This window comes from Oncorhynchus tshawytscha, linkage group LG07 (genome assembly GCF_018296145.1).
Source record: "Oncorhynchus tshawytscha isolate Ot180627B linkage group LG07, Otsh_v2.0, whole genome shotgun sequence".
Lineage (NCBI taxonomy): Eukaryota > Metazoa > Chordata > Actinopteri > Salmoniformes > Salmonidae > Oncorhynchus > Oncorhynchus tshawytscha.
The window spans coordinates 23,539,489-23,559,777 of NC_056435.1; the positions used below are offsets into that span (position 1 = coordinate 23,539,489).

Consider the following 20,289-nt stretch of genomic DNA (forward strand, 5'->3'; position numbering starts at 1 on the left):
AACTCCATGTGCACCAAGACATGTGCTGATTCAGCGGTCACCCGTTAGTCAGAGTAACACGCTCATTATGATGTAGCCTGTGATTACTTGGGCCTTCACAGACCTGCATACTGTGCAAATAGCATGACAACGTGTCTGAGTGTCATTACTGTATCAATAGCAGAATATAACCCTGCATGCTCAGTCACGCAACCCGTAGTGTGCATGGTCATAACTATCTAAGCCCGAAGCATAATTACCTAAGTCTTTGCTACTGTATCGATAGCGGAATATAAAAACGCTTATCTCTTTTGTACTTGGTACTTAAAGGTCTAAGAGAAGATAAACAACTTAATAGCCTTTAAGCTGTTCTAATGGAATGTGCTAATAATGCAATCGCTTCCTGTACCATTTAATGTCAACAAAGAAATTATGTAATGATAGACTACCATAATAAATAACGATCTGATTGATGATGACTAGCTCGGCCTTTAGCTTGTGAGGTGAATCTTTATCATTTTTAAACACCTCTTTGTCTGCAGATCAGATCCTTGTTGAGCTAAATGAGATTAAATTATAGTTCAGATCTATTTATTTAAAAAAGAAAAAAAAAATATATATATATACAGTACCGGTCAAAAATGTGGACACACCTGCTCATTCCAGGGTTTTTCTTAATTTTTTACTATTTTCTACATTGTATGTAATAACACATATGGAATCATGTAGTAACCCTGCTGCTGTGTTCCGTTCGAATTGGACCGATCTACACATTTTCTCTCTGAGAAATTGAGTTAATTTAATCTGATTGTCATAAGGTTCCATGACTTTGTCCACACAGGGCATCTCAACACACAAAATACATTTTCATTACATTTTGGGTGTTTTATTTCACTTTATTTATTTAACACCTTAGGTGTTCCAGGTCCAAAATGACTGGTCATTAGAAATGAATGGGTGAGACTACAATTAGTGTATAAAATTGAGTTCAGGCAGATGCCCATTCATCAGATGGACACACTTCCTCTCCCAGACACCCACATGCATGTGTGTTTGAGCATACACAAACACACACACACACACACACACACACACACACACACACACACACACACACACACACACACCTCATTCCACTTCTTGGCTTCCATTGGCAACCCCCACAGGAACCTTTCCCCAATAGAATCTTTCCCCCACGGGAACCACACCTGCTGGCATTGTCACAAACAATCTCAACATTGTTTCAATAATATATAGAACTTTTCTCACAGCTCTGGTATATAAAGCTTTTTTGAGGCCTTGCTCACAATTCATTCTGTGGCAGCACAATGACCAAACAATATATTGTATGTGAGGCTCTTGATCATATCTTTTGATCATGACAATGGTGAGGAGGAGATTGTCCTTGTTAAACTTTGACACAAAATAGTCTGCGATAAATAGCACTGTGTTTCATCTGAGTACTTGTTATAGTCAAAATAATCCATACATTATGCTGTTTTTTTACTCAAAAACGAGTTGTATGAGCTCAGGTCAATAAGGCCTACAGGCCATAAATAGCAAATAGAAGTTCAAAACTTGTAATGTTCACAAGAACTTACGTTGATAAAAAGATCTAACACAATATTAGGTGATAATATATGTATTATTATGGATTTATAATCAGCTATAATGGGGCAGTGACTTAGGGTTTAACAAATCAAAGAATATTTGAGATTTGAGATTCTTCAAAGTAGCCACCCTTTGCTTTGATGACAGCTTTGCACACTCTTGGCATTCTCTCAACCAGCTTCATGAGGTAGTCACCTGGAATGCATTTCAATTAACAGGTGTGCCTTTTTGTGGAATTTCTTTCCTTCTTAATGCGTTTGAGCCAATCAGTTGTGTTGTGACAAGGCAAGGGTGGTATATAGAAGACAGCCCTATTTGATTAAAGGCCAAGTCCATATTATGGCAAAGAGAATAAGCAAAGACAAACGACAGCCCATCATTAGTTTAAGGCATGAAGGTCAGTCAATTTGGAACATTTCAAGAACTTGGAAAGTTTCTTCAAGTGCTGTCGCAAAAATCATCAAGCGCTATGATCAAACTAGCTCTCATGAGGACCGTCACAGGAAGGAAAGACCGAGAGTTACCTCTGCTGCAGAGGATATGTTCATTACAGTTAACTGCACCTCAGATTGCAGCCCAAATAAATGTTTCACAGAGTTCAAGTAACAGACACGTCTCAACATCAACTGTTCAGAGGAGACTGCGTGAATCAGGCCTTCATGGTCGAATTGCTGCAAAGCCAAGAAACACAAGCAATGGACATTAGACCAGTGCAAATCTGTCCTCTGGTCTGATAAGTCCAAATTTGAGATTTTTGGTTCCAACCGCCATGTCTTTGTGAGACGCAGAGTAGGTTAATGGATTATTTCTGCATGTGTGGTTTCCACTGTGAAGCACGGAGGAGGAGGTGTGATGGTGCTTTGCTGGTGACATTGTCTGTGATTTTTCTAGAATTGAAGGCACACTTAACCAGCATGGCTACCACAGCATTCTGCAGTGATACGCCATCCCATCTGGTTTGGGCTTAGTGGGAGTGTCATTTGTTTTTCAACAGGACAATGACCCTAAACACACCTCCAGGTTGTGTAAGGACTATTTGACCAAGAAGGAGAGTGATGGAGTGCTGTATCAGATGACCTGGCCTCCACAATCACCTGACCTCAACCGAATTGAGACGGTTTGGGATAAGTTGGACCGCACAGTGAAGGATAAGCAGTCAACAAGTGCTCAGCATATGTGGGAACTACTTCAATACTGTTGGAAGAGCATTCCAGGTGAAGATGGTTGAGAGAATTCCAAGAGTGTGCAAAGCTGTCATCAAGGCAAAGGGTGGCTACCTTGAAGAATCTCAAATATATTTTGATTTGTTTTACACTTTTTTGGTTACTACATGATTCCATGTGTGTTATTTCATAGTTGTCACGTTCGTCGTATGGAGGAGACCAAGGCGCAGCGTGATATGAATACATCTTCTTTAATAAGACGAAGAACACTTAAACTATACAAAATAACACAACGAACGTGACGCTATACTATAAATGTGCATACACAGGCAACTAGACATAGACAATAACCCACGAAATACCCAAAGAAGATGGCTGCCTAAATATGGTTCCCAATCAGAGACAACGATAAACACCTGCCTCTAATTGAGAACTAATCTAGGCAACATAGACATATATAAACACCTAGATGATAAACAACCCCATAAACCTACAAAACCCCTAGACAGTACAAAAACACATACATCACCCATGTCACACCCTGACCTAACCAAAACAATAAAGAAAACAAAGAATACTCAGGTCAGGGCATGACAATAGTTTTGATGTCTTCACTATAAATATTAAAATTAAAGAAAAACCCTTGAATGAGTAAGTGTGTCCAAACCTTTGACTGGTCCTGTATATTGAGTTATATTCTGAGTTCATTGAACAGATAGAGAGAGAGATTGTGTCAAAGGGCAGTAAGTCAAATTCAAACCTATGCTGACACTGCATGTGTGCCGGAAGCTGCGTCATTACCCATAGACCAGCCAGGCCATAGTTCAGATGTACAGTATTTTGGTTCATTCACACACTGCCTTTCTGTTGATTGTTTTCTGTATTATTTTATACATACATACATACATTTCTGTCTGTTCAGTTCATTCACACCTCATCCTCTGTTTGCTGTACAAAAATAGCATACTGATAGTAATTCTCTGTCCTCTCCTATCCAGACATCCCTGAGCTGAAACAGAAGCTACATGTTCTGAACCTTCTCATTCTTCTTCTGCCTGAACCCAACAGAAACACACTAAAGGTATGTTGATGGATTTTCAAACTGAGGAAGTGCAATAGAGATTTGTTCATACAGTCAACTCCTAATAAATACAATTGCTCGGGACTGTGATTGCATGCACTCAACCAGAGAATGTATTTGAATTGGAAGTGGCTACTAAAGGATTTAGTAGGTAGTAGAGTTATTCCGTGAGGGACCCAAATGTCTATTAGCGATGCACTTTAAATCTTATGCACATCTTGAACTTTCACACTTTTACAGTGCCTTCAGAAAGTATTCACACTTTTACAGTGCCTTCAGAAAGTATTCACACTTTTACAGTGCCTTCAGAAAGTATTCACACTTGTTGACTTCAAAAAATAAAATTGTGTTACAGCCTGAATTTAAAATTGATTAATTAAATGTTTTCTGTCACTGGACTACACACAATACCCCATAATGTCAAAGTGGAATTATGTTTTTAGAAATGACAAAAAAATGTAAAATCCTAAATGTCCTGAGTCAATAAGTATTCATACCATTTGTTATGGCAAGCCTAAATAAGTTCAGGAGTAAACATTTGCTTAATTAGTCAGATATATTATTTTTTTCATGACTACATCAGCTCTGTAACCCACACATACAATTATCTGTAAGGTCCCTCACTCGAGCTTTGAATTTCCAACACAGATTCAACCACAAAGACCAGGGACGTTTTCCAATGCCTTGCAAAGAATGGCACCTATTGGTAGATGGGTAAAAACAACAACAACAAAAAACACATTGAATATCCCTTTGAGCATGGTGAAGTTCTTAGTTACACTTTGGATAGTGAATCAATACACCCAGTCACTACAAAGATACAGGCGTCCTTCCTAACTCAGTTGCCGGAGAGGAAGGAAACCGCTCAGGGATTTCAACATGAGGCCAATGGTGACTTTAAAACAGTTACAGAGTTCAATGGCTGTGATAGGAGAAAACTGAGGATGGATCAACAACATTGTAGTTACTGCACAATACTAAACTAATTGACAGAGTGAAAAGCAGGAAGCCTGTATAGAATAAAACATAATCCAAAACATGCATCCTGTTTGCAATAAGGCACTAAAGTAATTCTGCAAAAAAATGTGGCAAAGCAATTCACTTTTTGGCTTGAATACCAAGTGTTATGTTTGGGGCAAATCCAATACAACACTTTACTGAGTACAACTCTCAGTAAAGTAATCACTGCCAAAGGTGCTTCTACAAACTATTGACTCAGGGGTGTGAATACTTATGTAAATTAGATATTTCTGTATTTCATTTAACACATTTGCATAAATTACTAAAACCATGTTTTCACTCTGTCATTATGGGGTATTGTGTGTAGATGGGTGAGAAAACACAATATTTAATCCATTTGGAATTCAGGCTGAAACGCAACAAAATGTGGAATAAGTCAATGGGTATGAATCTTTTCTGATGGCACTGTACATAACATAATGTAGGAGGGGCATTAATGATATGTTATGTCTCGCTGACATAATATATTCTGTAAGTGTGCGTTAACTCCTCCATGTATGGCATGAGATGGCACTCTGTTTCTAGCTTATATATATATATATATATATATATATATATATATATATATATATATATATATATATATATATATACCTTCACATAACTAGGCCACTTTTATCTAACAGTTTTTAATGGATGACTCAAAGTATCTGTTCCAATTTAAAGTATAAACGTCTGTTATGCTCCTGCCTTGATGGTTTAAAAAATGTGTGAACATTGTTTTTTTAATTAGAATTATATTTCTCCCCAGAAGGGAAAATCCACAGTGTATATCAGACAAAACAATATCTCCCCCCTATGGTTATCACCATTCAAATCAACCATATCAATCTCAATAACAACAAAATGTCAACGTTGACAGGCTCTGTTGGAGTTTCTGAGTAAGGTGGTGTCCAGAGAGAGGAGGAACCGTATGAACCTGTGGGCCGTGTCCACCATCATGGCCCCTAACCTGTTCCTCCACAAAGCCGTGCCCTCCCGCCTCACTGACGGGGGGCCAGGGGTGGAGAAGGGACAGGCCGAGAAGGCTGCTGACATCATGAGGCTCCTCATACGCTACCAGGACTTGCTCTGGACCGTAAGTTAAAGACCTCCAGGCTTTACCACCAACATCAAACAAAACACAAACACAACATTCAATTATCTTTTTAATCTTCTTCCTACTTAGCATCTAGGATGAGTGGTAGATTCACGTTACGCAACTCACACTCACTGTAAACAGAATGCCGTCAAACAGCTGAACCGGGTGAATTCATGAAATTGCTTCTCCCTTATAGATCCCCAACTTCCTGATGAGCCAGGTGCGAAAACTGAATGAGAACCGTAACCGGAGGTACCAGTTCTACGACCGACGCATCAAGAACCTGCTGAGGAAAATACACCAAGACAGCAAGGACAAACCTGACAAGAACTCAGAGGTAGGCTCTCAAACTGGCCAGGATGTTAGTTGTGGAGTTGGTTGGGAGAAGAAGACCCTGGGCCATTGTCACTTGTAAATGAGATTTTTAATCTCAACTAAGGTCACCCATATAAAGGATGTGAATAAAATAAGCAGAAGACTGTATGTCGCTCTGGATGACTGCCAAATGATGCAAATATAAAATGTCAGAAAGATTTCCGTCGTCACAAATGGATTATTATCCCCTCCCTCATCTCCCCCCACCAGCCGTGTCGTACAGTGAAGATCCAGGTGGGAGATCTGATGAGCAGCACCATGGAGGTGCAGGTTAACATCAGCTCTAGGGCTTCAGACCTGCTGGCTCAGTTCCACAGGCACCTCTGCAGCTCCGACAACACCAAGAGGTACAGTACACTACAATCAATCAATCAAATGTATTTAGTATAAATCCCTATAGACCAACACACAATTTTAGAAAACTAATGCTTCAGAAATACTGCATTGCCTACTCACTGGGTAGAAATTGAGAATGTGGAAGTTTTGAAGGTGTTTCACAAAATCAATTGCATCCGTTTGTTCTTTATCATAGGAACGGTTCGGTATCCCACCCAGACTGTGCCATCTATGAAGTGGGAGGAAATATCGGTAGGTACCACAACACAAACCTTTGCTCTGTAATAAGACTATTTACCAGACCCTGCTTCAAATACTATTTGAATTCTTTCAAATACTTTCAGTGTTTGCTTTCTTTCTATTGGTTCAATTTCAACAGGCGAGCTCAATCAAGCACAGCTAAATACACGATTTAAACTAGCATTGAATCCAGGTTTGCTATCTTCTCAGGCTGAGAGCCACATTAGAAAATTACATGAGTGACTCTGACATTTGCATGTCTTTCTGCTCATTGAACTGATTACACTGGCCAGGTCTTACGCAATGAACTGGATACAGGGAAGGGGTATAGAGAGGGAGAGAGGCCGAGAGAGGGGGAGCAGGTGGGGGGGGGGAGCGAGCCATCTGTGTACATCTGCAGTTATCGGAGCAGACAAATCCTTACACATGTATCTACTGTATAATACTGTGCTCTCACAGACCCAACCACTCAAACACACTATTTCCTTTGTACGTGCATTCACGGAACTTAACCATTCCCATTCACATGATTGCGCCAGGGGCAAAGTTGGCACCTGTTTGTCAGTAAAGCAGAAAACACTGTTTCAAACTGTTTTCAACATCTCTCTCGCAGAAGACATTTTATCTCAATGACAGTAACCTGTATAAATCAAATCAAATTTGTATTTGTCACATGCGCCGAATACAACACGTGTAGACCTTACAGTGAAATGCCAACTTACAAGCCCTTAACCAACAATGCAGTTTTAAGAAAATACCTTAAAAAAAGTAAGAGATAAGAATAACATATGATTAAAGAGCAGCGGTAAATAACAATATACAGGGGGTACCGGTACAGAGTCAATGTGGAGGCTATATACAGGGGGTACCGGTACAGAGTCAATGTGGAGGCTATATACAGGGGGAACCGGTACAGAGTCAATGTGGAGGTTATATACAGGGGGTACCGGTACAGAGTCAATGTGGAGGCTATATACAGGGGGTACCGGTACAGAGTCAATGTGGAGGCTATATACAGGGGGTACCGGTACAGAGTCAATGTGGAGGCTATATGCAGGGGGTACCGGTACAGAGTCAATGTGGAGGCTATATACAGGGGTACCAGTACAGAGTCAATGTGGAGGCTATATGCAGGGGGTACCGGTACAGAGTCAATGTGGAGGCTATATACTGGGTGTAGGAGTCAATGTGGAGGCTATATACAGGGGGTACCAGTACAGAGTCAATGTGGAGGCTATATACAGGGGGTACCGGTACAGAGTCAATGTGGAGGCTATATACAGGGGGTACCGGTACAGAGTCAATGTGGAGGCTATATACAGGGGGTACCGGTACAGAGTCAATGTGGAGGCTATATACAGGGGGTACCGGTACAGAGTCAATGTGGAGGCTATATACAGGGGGTACCGGTACAGAGTCAATGTGGAGGCTATATACAGGGGGTACCGGTACAGAGTCAATGTGGAGGCTATATACAGGGGGTACAGGTACAGAGTCAATGTGGAGGCTATATACAGGGGGTACCAGTACAGAGTCAATGTGGAGGCTATATACAGGGGGTACCGGTACAGAGTCAATGTGGAGGCTATATACAGGGGGTACCAGTACAGAGTCAATGTGGAGGCTATATGCAGGGGTACCGGTACAGAGTCAATGTGGAGGCTATATACAGGGGGTACCGGTACAGAGTCAATGTGGAGGCTATATACAGGGGGTACCGGTACAGAGTCAATGTGGAGGCTATATACAGGGGGTACCGGTACAGAGTCAATGTGGAGGCTATATACAGGGGGTACCGGTACAGAGTCAATGTGGAGGCTATATACAGGGGTACCAGTACAGAGTCAATGTGGAGGCTATATACAGGGGGTACCGGTACAGAGTCAATGTGGAGGCTATATACAGGGGTACCAGTACAGAGTCAATGTGGAGGCTATATACAGGGGGTACCAGTACAGAGTCAATGTGGAGGCTATATGCAGGGGGTACCGGTACAGAGTCAATGTGGAGGCTATATACAGGGGGTACCGGTACAGAGTCAATGTGGAGGCTATATACAGGGGGTACCGGTACAGAGTCAATGTGGAGGCTATATACAGGGGGTACCAGTACAGAGTCAATGTGGAGGCTATATACAGGGGTACCAGTACAGAGTCAATGTGGAGGCTATATGCAGGGGGTACCGGTACAGAGTCAATGTGGAGGCTATATACAGGGGGTACCAGTACAGAGTCAATGTGGAGGCTATATACAGGGGGTACCGGTACAGAGTCAATGTGGAGTCTATATACAGAGGGTACCGGTACAGAGTCAATGTGGAGGCTATATACAGGGGTACCAGTACAGAGTCAATGTGGAGGCTATATACAGGGGGTACCGGTACAGAGTCAATGTGGAGGCTATATACAGGGGTACCAGTACAGAGTCAATGTGGAGGCTATATACAGGGGGTACCAGTACAGAGTCAATGTGGAGGCTATATGCAGGGGGTACCGGTACAGAGTCAATGTGGAGGCTATATACAGGGGGTACCGGTACAGAGTCAATGTGGAGGCTATATACAGGGGGTACCGGTACAGAGTCAATGTGGAGGCTATATACAGGGGTACCAGTACAGAGTCAATGTGGAGGCTATATACAGGGGTACCAGTACAGAGTCAATGTGGAGGCTATATGCAGGGGGTACCGGTACAGAGTCAATGTGGAGGCTATATACAGGGGGTACCAGTACAGAGTCAATGTGGAGGCTATATACAGGGGGTACCGGTACAGAGTCAATGTGGAGTCTATATACAGAGGGTACCGGTACAGAGTCAATGTGGAGGCTATATACAGGGGGTACTGGTACAGAGTCAATGTGGAGGCTATATGCAGGGGGTACTGGTACAGATTCAATGTGCGGAGGCTATATACAGGGGGTACCGGTACAGATTCAATGTGCGGAGGCACCAGTGTCGAGGTAATTGACATAATATGTACATGTAGGTAGAGCTAATAAAGTGACTATGCATAGATAATAACAGAGTAGCAGCAGCGGTTGGTGCAAATTGGTGCGGTATGCAAATTGGAGTGGGTCTAGGGTTTCTGGGATAATGGTGTTGATGTGAGCCATGACCAGCCTTTCATGGCTACAGATGTGAGTGCTACAGGTCTGTAGTCATTTAGGCAGGTTACCTTAGTGTTCTTGGGCACAGGGACTATGGTGGTCTGCTTGAAACATGTTGGTATTACAGACTCAGACTGGGAGAGCTTGAAAATGCCAGTGAAGACACTTGCCAGTTGGTCAGCGCATGCTCGGACTAAACGTCCTGGTAATAAGTCTGGCCCTGCGGCCTTGTGAATGTTGACCTGTTTAAAGGTCTTTCTCACATTGGCTGCGGAGGGCGTGATCACACAGTTGTCCGGAACAGCTGATGCTCTCATGCATGTTTCAGTGTTACTTGCCTCGAAGCGATCATAGACATTATTTAGCTCGTCTGGTAGGCTCGTGTTACTGGGCAGCTCTCGGCTGTTCATCCCTTTGTAGTCTGTAATAGTTTGCAGGCCCTGCCACATCCGACGAGCGTCGGAGCCAGTGTAGTACGATTTGATCTTAGTCCTGTATTGATGCTTTGCCTGTTTGATGGTTAAATTACAAAATCTGTCCTTCAGTATTGAATCAACCTTGTGTTGTTCTGTTCTGTCCCATAGGTGAACACTGCCTAGACCCAGAGACCCATCTCCTGGACCTGTACAACACCAACCCCAGTGGGGAATGGGTCATCAAACTGAAACCACTGGTCACCACCAGGGGGCTGCACCAATAAGAGACAGCCGCAGGCAAAGGGAGAGACCAGTAGGGATCTTCAAGAGGCAGCCAGAGGAGGAGAGAGACCAGGAGGAGGAAGTTGCTGCTGCTGTTAAAAAACAAACCACCTCAAGATTGAGCCCTCTCTCCCCCTTTCCTCTGCTCAATGCAGGGGAGACCAGACTAGGAGGTGCAAGGCAAAGAGAGACAGAGAGGGGGAGCTACTGCTCAAAAACACTCCACCTCCACACCTTCAGATGGAAGAGAGGCTGAGGCTGCTTCTTGGCTTGTCAGCTCTCAGCCAATCACCTCCCAGCATCCGCAGGAACCCAGATGGGGATCTGATGCACCGCTGCTTACAACAGCAGCCACAGAGTCTCTCTCACTCCCTCTCTCTCACTCTCTCTTTATTTTTGCTAGCTCTCCATTCCTTCTTCTCAGACATTTGATCACAAAAGGAATGGGAGTGGAACATGTACAGTATATCTGTTTTCCTTTTTTGTCTCTTTCACAGGGGGACAGTCAGAGACTCTAATGAGCTGATAGACCCATGTCCTGTCCCTTCTGTATGACTTTGGCTCTGTTCTTTCTGGGGCCTTTGGGCCCTGTCCCTGTAGACTCTCAATAAGAGCCCTAATCAGAGCAGAGGACAGAGATCCTTCTTCTCTTTAAGGGGTCAAAGGTCAGCCTTTAAGACATTACTACTGGACCTCTAAAGGGAACTGTTGTTTAATAACAGAGAGTGAAGCTGGACTTCGTTTCTGTTTTCTCATTTTTGTTTTTGATGAATGAAGGATTTTAAGTATTGAATCTGGCGATGGATTGATTGACTATTTATAATTGATTGGATGTGTCTATCTGTATGTACGTGTATGTAGTCATGAATGTTGTCCTTTGAAATGAATAGGTATGTTTGTTGCTGAAATAGTTAGTAACATAAGTCATGTGAGCTCATCCAGTCTTTTTGGGGGCTTTTTACAGTGTTATTGCATTATACAGTACCTTGGTTGATGAGTTGTATTTTGATGCACTTCTGCATCCCTCTTTTTCTATTTCTATTACCCATTTGTCATCCGTTCCTCTTTAAAATACATGTCATACAGTTCCAGTCAAAAGTTTGGACACGCCTACTCAAGTGTTAAACAAATCAAAATATGTTTTATATTTGAGATTCTTCAGACTGTTGGAAAACATTCCAGGTGAAGCTGGTTGAGTGAATGCCAAAAGTGTGCAAAGCTGTCATCAAGGCAAAGGGTGGCTACTTTGAAGAATCTCAAATATGAAATATATTTGTATTTGTTTAATACTTTTTCTGGTTACCACATGATTCCATGTGTTATTTCATAGTTCTGATGTCTTTGCTATTATTCTACAATGTAGAAAATAGTAAAAAATAAAGAAAAACCTTTGAATGAGTAGGTGTCCAAACTTTTGACTGGTACTGTATATGAAATCTATTAATAGTGTTTACATGTTTTTGATTATGCTCAGATGTTAGAGACCGTATGCAACACCATCATTGGAGGCTGTTGTGAGAAGGATGACTCATACTATTAGCAGGAATGGAGCTAATGCAATGCTATCAAACAAATGGAACCCATGTGTTTTGATGTATTTGATACCATTCCATTTATTCCTATCCAGCCATTACCACGAGCCTGTCCTAAGGTGCCACCAACCTCCTGTGACCACCATGTACATTATTTTCCACAACATGACAACCTACCATGAATTTACAGTGGGGTCTGAAATGACTGACACCCTTGATAAAGATGAGCATAAATGACTGTATAAAATAAATCATTCAAATACTGAGCTATATTGTATACTAAAAAAATAGGAAATTATATTATTTTATTCGAATTGAATTGTTCAGAGAACGAGATTTTGTGTAACAAATAATATTATAACCATTTATTTGTGGATTTTGATGTGTGCTTGAGGTTATTCTCTTGCTGGACGATCCACTTCCTGCCAAGTTTCAGCCTCCTAGCAGAGGCAACCAAGTTTGGGCTAAAATGTCCTGGTATTGGGTAAAGTCCATGATTACGTTGACCTTAACAAGGGCCTCCGGACCAGTGGAAGCAAATAACCCCATAACATCAAAGATCCACCACCATATTTTACAGTAGGTACAGTGCCTTCGGAAAGTATTCAACTCCCTTGACTGTTTCCACATTTTGTTGAGTTACAAAGTGGAATTAAAATGTATTTCATTGAATTTTAAAAATAATCTACACAATATACTCTGTAATGTCAAAGTGGAAGAAAAATTCTAACATTATTTTTTTTAAATATGAAAAATAAAACTAATATGTCTTTATTAGATAATTATTCAACCCCCTGAGTTAGAAACACCTTTAGCAGCAATTACAGATGTGAGTATTTCTGGGTAATTACACATGTGTAAGAGCTTTGCACACCTGGATTGTACAACATTTGCCAATCATTCTTTAAAAAAGTATTCAACCTCTGTCAAGTTGGTTGTTGATCATTGCCAGATAACCATTTTCATGTCTAGCCATAGATTTTCAAGCAAATATAAATCGAAACTGAAGCATGGCCACTCAGGAACATTTCATCTTAGTAAGCAACCAAACTGTAGATTTGGCCTTGTCATTTGTCTCCCAGTGTCTATTGGAAAGCAGACTGAACCAAGTTTTCCTTTGGGATTTTACCTTTACCTATTCCATTTATTTTTATCCCAAAAATAATGATCTTGTCCATGCCGATGACAAGCATACCCATAACATGATGCAGCCACCACTAATGCTTGAAAATATGAGTGGTACTCAGTGATGTGTTGTCTTGGATTTGACCCAAACATAATGCTCAGTATTCAGGACAAAATGTTCATTTCTTTACCACATTTTGTGCAGTATGACTTTAGTGCCTTTTTGCAAGCAGGATGCATGTTTTGGAATATTTTCATTCGGTACAGGCTTCCTTCTTTTCACTTTGTAATTTAGGTTAGTATTGTGGAGTAACTACAAAGTTGTCAAACCATCCAAATTTTTAAATTACTATTGGCCTCATTATGACAGCAGTTTACTTCCTCTCTGGCAACTGAGTTAGGAAGGACGCCTGTATCTTTGTAGTGAATGGGTGTATTCATACATCATTCAAAGCCTAATTAATAACGCCATACTCAAAGGAATATTCAGTGTTTTTTTACCCATTAATCAATCGGTGCCCTTCTTTGCGAGGCATTGGACAACCTCCCAGGTATTTTGGTCGGCCCCAAGCAAAATTTTTACCAATCTAAAAATTGTTAGCTAACTGATAAAACAAGAAAAAAACTGCTGATGCACAACCAAATTTCGAACTTACACCTTGTGCATTCTACTATTCTAACTCTCAACAGTAAGTTTAGACTCCGACTGAGTTCCTAAAATATATTTATTATTTTTTTGGTTGAGGCCCCCTCAGCGGTCGGGGCCCTAAGCGCCCGTTTATGTCACTTATGCCTGGAGCCGGCCCTGCTCCCTGGTCTTTCTGGGGAGATTCTCTACTCACTGAGGGATCTTACAGATATTTGTATGTGTGGGGTACAGAGATGAGGTAGTCATTCATAAATCATGCACACAGATTGGAGTCCATGCAATTTATGTGATTTCTTTTTAAAAGCAAGTTTGTCCTCCTGAACTTATTTAGGCTCGCCATAACAAAGGGGTTGACTACTTACTGACTCAAGACATTTCAGCTTTTAATTTTTCTATTAATTTGTGAAGATGATATTCTTAAAACCCAATTCCACTGACATTATAGGTTACTGTGTGTTGAGTGACAAATTGTGAATCTCAATTGAATCCAATTTTAAGTTCAGGCTGTAACACAATAAAATGGTGAAAAAGACGAGGGGGCTGAGTACTTTCTGAAGGCACTGTATGGGATGATGTTCTGTTTATGCATTCTCATTGGAACGCCAAACTCACCGCTGGCGTGCGCGGCCAAAGAGCTTCATTTTCATGTCATCTAACAAATGTAAACGTCTGGAGTTCTCTAAGCGGCATTCGCACTTGGATTGTAACCGCTGCTTTGGTCAGATGACATGAAAATAAGAGCTCTTTTTTGGCCATGCACGCAAGTGGTGGGTTTGGCGTCGAAATGAGAATGCGTGAACAGAAAATAAGTTGGGCGGAAGTGGACCTTCCAGGGGCACAATGACATTTACACATCAACAACCACAAAGAAATGGTTGCAACATTTTGCAATGGCCGTCTCAGTCTCCACACTTGAAGCCCTTTGAAAACCTGTGGTTTGAATTGAAGAGGGCTGTCTATAAGTGCAGGTTAAGGATATAAAGGATCTGGAAAGATTCTGTATGGAGGAATGGTCTAAGATCCCTCCCAACGTGTGCTCCAATCTCATAAAACATTTTAGAAAAAGGCTCAGTGCCGTGATCCTCGCAAGGTGAGGTATTGAAAGGTATTGAAAACAGGGGTGGCAATATTTTTACCCTTACCTTTTTCTCTGAGCAATTGTATTAGTATAAAATAATATAATTCCCTTTTTCTTTTGCATACAAAATAGCTCAGTATTTGAATTATTCATTTTTACTCATCTTTATCAATGGTGTTAATAATTTCGGACCCCATTGTGTATGCTACTCTTCGCAGACATTATGCACCGCTACACACAGTTTAAAATGTTTACACATGCTCAAACACACACACGCTCAAACAAACTGTATATATCTCATCTCAGTCACAGAAAGTCCTTGTTCTATACAGAGCCAGAGCCACAGAGGAGTCACTACTTCTGTTTGATAAAGAGAAGGCTAGTGTGTGTGTGTGTTTTGAGCTTCATTACACAAGCCCAACTGGGCTGTGGCTGAGTCCGTGGCACAGTTCATTGCCCCAGTACAAAGCACTGATGGAACACACACACACATAAAGCAAAGCACTGATGGAGCAGACCTTCTGCTGACATTAATCAGTGGAACTAGGTCACCTTTAAAGCTCTGTTATTCTCAGGGGAACTAGTGACACTTTACACCCTAGATACAGCCCAGCCCAGGCCAGAACACGTGTGGATGTAATGTGTGGGTACATAATGTACACGCTTGCATACTCCATGCACACACACACAAACACAAAATCAACTGAAAAATCAACTGGGTCACATGTACTGTATGTGGAGTACTGATGCATGTTCTCCCTATATTGTACTGTTCAATGGCCAATTCTGTGTCCTTTCGTTAGGGCGTAATGTAATTCAAGCCCTTAAAACAGTGTAATGCAAATTATATGAGGAACACTTGTGTGACAAGCACCTAAGAGATCGACATGAGAGGTAGCACAAGAAAATAACAGAAACTGTTATTTTACGGTAAAAACCTGAGTCGATGTGTCTTGAGAATGTCTTCAATGAATGGACATTGCTTTGTAATAATCTACATACTATCAAATGCTCCCGCAATGCTCTCAGTTGTACAGCTGACAAAATAATTTAACCTACTGTAGGTTACAGTGGTAGTTGTGTACACTGGGCTCCGAAAGTATTGACACTCTTGGTAGAAATGACTGTTTAAAATAAATCATTCAAATACTGAGCTATATTGTATCATTTTATACTAATACAATTTCTCAGAGAAAGAGGTTTTGTCTAACAAGTTATCTTTTTTTTCATAAAAAGGTAAGGGTAAAAATGATTGACACCCCTGTTTTTAATACCTTTGAATAGCTCACCTTGAGAGGATAACGGCACTGAGCCTTTTTCTAAAATGTTTTATGAGTTGGAGAACACATTGGGAGGGATCTTAGACCATTCCTCCATACAGAATATTTCCAGATCCTTCATATCCTTCATCTGCGCTGATGGACAGCCCTCTTCCATTCAAACCATTAGGTTTCAAGTGCGGAGTCTGAGATGGCCATTGCAAAATGTTGATTGTTGTGGCCAATTAACCATTTCTTTGTGGATTTTGATGTGTGCTTGGGGTTATAGTCTTTGACACTCCAGGTTTTTGGGCTAAAATGTCCACCACCATATTATATTTTACGGTACTGTAAGTAAGGGGTTCTTATCTGCTCATGCATTCTCATTTCGAAGCCAAACCCACCACTGGTTTGCGTGGCCTAGAAGCTCTATTTTCATGTAATCTGACCAAAGCACTGGTTCCAGTCCAAGTGTCAATGCTGTTAGTAGGATTAGACCCTTTTTTCCAAATTTTTCACCTAAAATGACATACCCAAATCTAACTGCCTGTTAGGCCCTGAAGCAAGGATATGCATATTCTTGGTACCATTTGAAAGGAAACACTTTGAAGTTTATGGAAATGTGAAAGGAATGTAGTATAATATAACACAATATATCTGGTTAAAGATAATACAAAATTATTTTTTTTGTTTAACAACCATGCAAGAGGAAGGCCATAATGCATTATTCCAGCCCATGTGCAATTTAGATTTTGGCCACTAGATGGCCACTAGCTGCGCAAAGTTTTAGACTGATACAATGAACTATTGTCTTTCTGTTAAACATTTTGTATCAAGACTGCCCAAATGTGCCTAATTTCTTATTAATAACTTTTCATGTTCAAAATTGTGCACTCTCAAACAATAACATAGTATTATTTCACTGTAATAGCTACTGTAAATTGGACAGTGCAGTTAGATTAACAAGGATTTAAGCTTTCTGCCAATATCAGATATGTCTATGTCCAGGGAAATGTTCTTGTTACTTACAACCTCATGCTAATCGCATCAGCCTACATTAGCTCAACCATCCCGTGGAAGGGACACCATTCCTGAATAAGCATTTGTTGAATGACATGAAAATATAGCTGTTTGGCCGCTCACATTTGTGGTGGGTTTGGCATCGAAATTAGTATGCATGAGCAGATAATAACCCCATACCTACTGTAAAATATGGTGGTGGATCTTTGATGTTATGGGGCTATTTTGCTTACACTGGTCCAGGGGCCTTTGTTAAGGTCAACGTCATCATGAACTTTACCCAGTACCAGGATAATTTAGCACATTCAGAGGTTGATTAAAAGCCATTAACTTAATGGACCAGATTAATATGAGATGAAAGGCGAGTTCCTAGCAAGTTCAGGAAGTCAAGCTAAAGCTCTATGTGACGTTCACACCGGTGGGTAGATGTTTTGATCAAGAGAGACCTTGAGGAAATATGCCCAAAAAATTCTAACACTAAACAGACAAAGATATATTTTACAGTTATAAGGAAGTTGCAATATTATAGTTATTGGTTTTATAATTTAGAAACGAATATAAGCCATTTCAAGCCTTAATCATACAGTTTTGTATGATAGGAAATATTTCAATCATATTTGTACTGTGTACTTGAGCTTGTGTACTCAAAAGTGACTATACCTCAGCAATTTTTTTTTTAATCTGAGAAAAGTGAGATTTGAACCTTTCTTGGAGTATGTAGCATTGCTAGTTATTATTTATGGTCCTCTTGTGATAAATAATACCTGGGGGGGAATACTTGGATTACATTTTATATTACATGTAGTTATATTTAAGAGGTTTTAAATATCTGCTACGAAATTAAGATTCAAAGAAATCTGCAAAAATAATGGGGTTTTAGCTATGACATTTTTTAAAATTTTGGTTATTGAACTACAGTTGGTGAAGTGGATTTACAGCCGGTAATGGCATTACAGTAACAGAATTATTTTTTTTAACCTTTATTTAACTAGGCAAGTCAGTTAAGAACTAATTCTTATTTTCAATGATGTCCTAGGAACAGTGGGTTAACTGCCTGTTCAGGGGCAGAACAACAGATTTGTACCTCGTAAGCTCAGGGATTTGAACTTGCAACCTTTCGGTTATTAGTCCAACACTCTAACCACTAGGCTACCCTGCCGCCCCATTACATCATGGATCCCTGATCTGTACTTTACAGAAATGCCGAATTATGTATCCTGAATAGGTACACAAAGGGAAGAAATATGCAATATTTTTTTTTACATATTTGGGTACTATTCCACACACTGGCTATCATTGAAATGATCTCCCCCCCAAACAAGACCACATGGTTGGTCCAGACCAAATCTGAAATAATCATAGACATCTATGTTCCACAAGTTTGGACAACACAGTCGAGCACAGTAGAGTACAGCACAGCACAGTAGAGTAGAGTTTAGTACAGTACAGTAAAGTAAAGTAAATATGTTCAGTACAGTACAGTATAATACAGTACATTATACTGTACTGTACAGTACTGTACTTAACTTTTCTTTGCTGTACTATTATGTACTGTACTCTACTGTGCTCTACTGTAATGTACTATGCTGTCCAATCTTGTGAAACATAGACGTCTATGATTGGTTCAGATTCGGTCTGGCCAGGGCAGACGGATCAAATTTCATCTACTTCCCAGCGTCCATGAATGTCCAGTTTCGGTCGGTGCTCAGTGGTTGTGGATGCTTGTTACAGTAAATGGAAAGAGGATAGGTGTTAGGTGTCATTGTAGGTGTCAGTAAGAGCCGGGAGAGGTGATATTAACTGAAGAGAGAGAGAAGAGACAGAAGGAGAGCGAGAGGTGAGAAGGAGAGGGAGAAGAGAGAGGGAGAAGGAGAGGGAGAAGAAGGAGAGGGAGTAGGAGAGGGAGAGGAACGGCCTGTCCAGACTGTTTTCACAGTCTTGCTTTGACCACCAGACAACAGAAAAAAAACTGTTATATGCCAGTGGAAGTGAGGACAGTAGCAGTTGACCCAACTGTGGTTTGTGACTAGGATTTCCCATTGTAGCCAATTCAATTGCAGTAATTTCATTACAGATTTTTCTGCAATTCTGTTACCAATTTGGTAATAGAATTATGAGTATTAATCATTTAATAATTCATAAACCATCTTGATATCAGTAAAAACACAAACTAGGTCTAACGTTACTTATTACTTCTGTGAATGTCATTATCCTCCCTTATCATGATGGAGAGAAATTTGAAATGAGGTATTTGGTCAATGGAATTACAAGGCACAAGTCTTAAACTTACAGCAGGCAAATCATTTCCCAACGCTAAAATCTAAGTGTTGATATTACTTGGCAGGGGTCTTTACTTCAACATTATTGTGTTTTGATGTATACCTTTAAAGATTTTCTGTTAGATGTTGTCTAAGACCCCTTTTCCATCTGTTTGGCTAGAAATCAAAGCCTTTGCTTATTCCTTATTTATAGAATGGAAAATGGTTGAAAAATTGATATATGACTTAATTTCTCAAAGTTAGAGACTCTTCTAAACTTCACATGTTGGTGCTCATGGGTCCTTTTAGATGGAAATTACCTTTGTTTTTTTGTCAATAAAATGTATGTGATAACAATATAATAAACTGTACTGTATTCATTCATTCAACACTGAATTTGCAGGTCCATCAGTTCCTACTAACACACACACACACACACACACACACCAGTAACAGCAACAACAACAACAACCTATGTGTGATTGGACTGGCCTAATCAATTGATAGTTGGACCTTGTAATGGTGGAGGGAACAGGGAAGGGAGAAGGCTGATCTGTGTGTTCTCCGATTAATCGCCGCATTAGCCCCTGGAAAACCCATTTCAACTAACAAGCTCATCAACTGGGATTATTCCAGTAAATGATTATACAGGATTACCTGTACAATACCCTTCGAAGC

General features: G+C 40.5%; 1 protein-coding gene across 2 annotated transcripts in view; it reads left to right on the forward strand.

The window, feature by feature from the left end:
- Positions 1 to 11,846, forward strand: part of LOC112255229 (rho GTPase-activating protein 40) — a 41,491-nt gene extending 29,645 nt beyond the window's left edge. For both annotated transcript variants that reach the window (XM_042324198.1, XM_042324197.1), the window contains exons 10-15: positions 3,752 to 3,834; positions 5,717 to 5,932; positions 6,132 to 6,272; positions 6,521 to 6,657; positions 6,843 to 6,898; positions 10,577 to 11,846. In XM_042324198.1, the coding sequence (XP_042180132.1) occupies positions 3,752 to 3,834; positions 5,717 to 5,932; positions 6,132 to 6,272; positions 6,521 to 6,657; positions 6,843 to 6,898; positions 10,577 to 10,692 (749 nt within the window). In that variant the 3' untranslated portion in view covers positions 10,693 to 11,846. The remainder of the gene's footprint in view (positions 1 to 3,751; positions 3,835 to 5,716; positions 5,933 to 6,131; positions 6,273 to 6,520; positions 6,658 to 6,842; positions 6,899 to 10,576) is intronic.
- Positions 11,847 to 20,289: the final 8,443 nt, after the last annotated feature.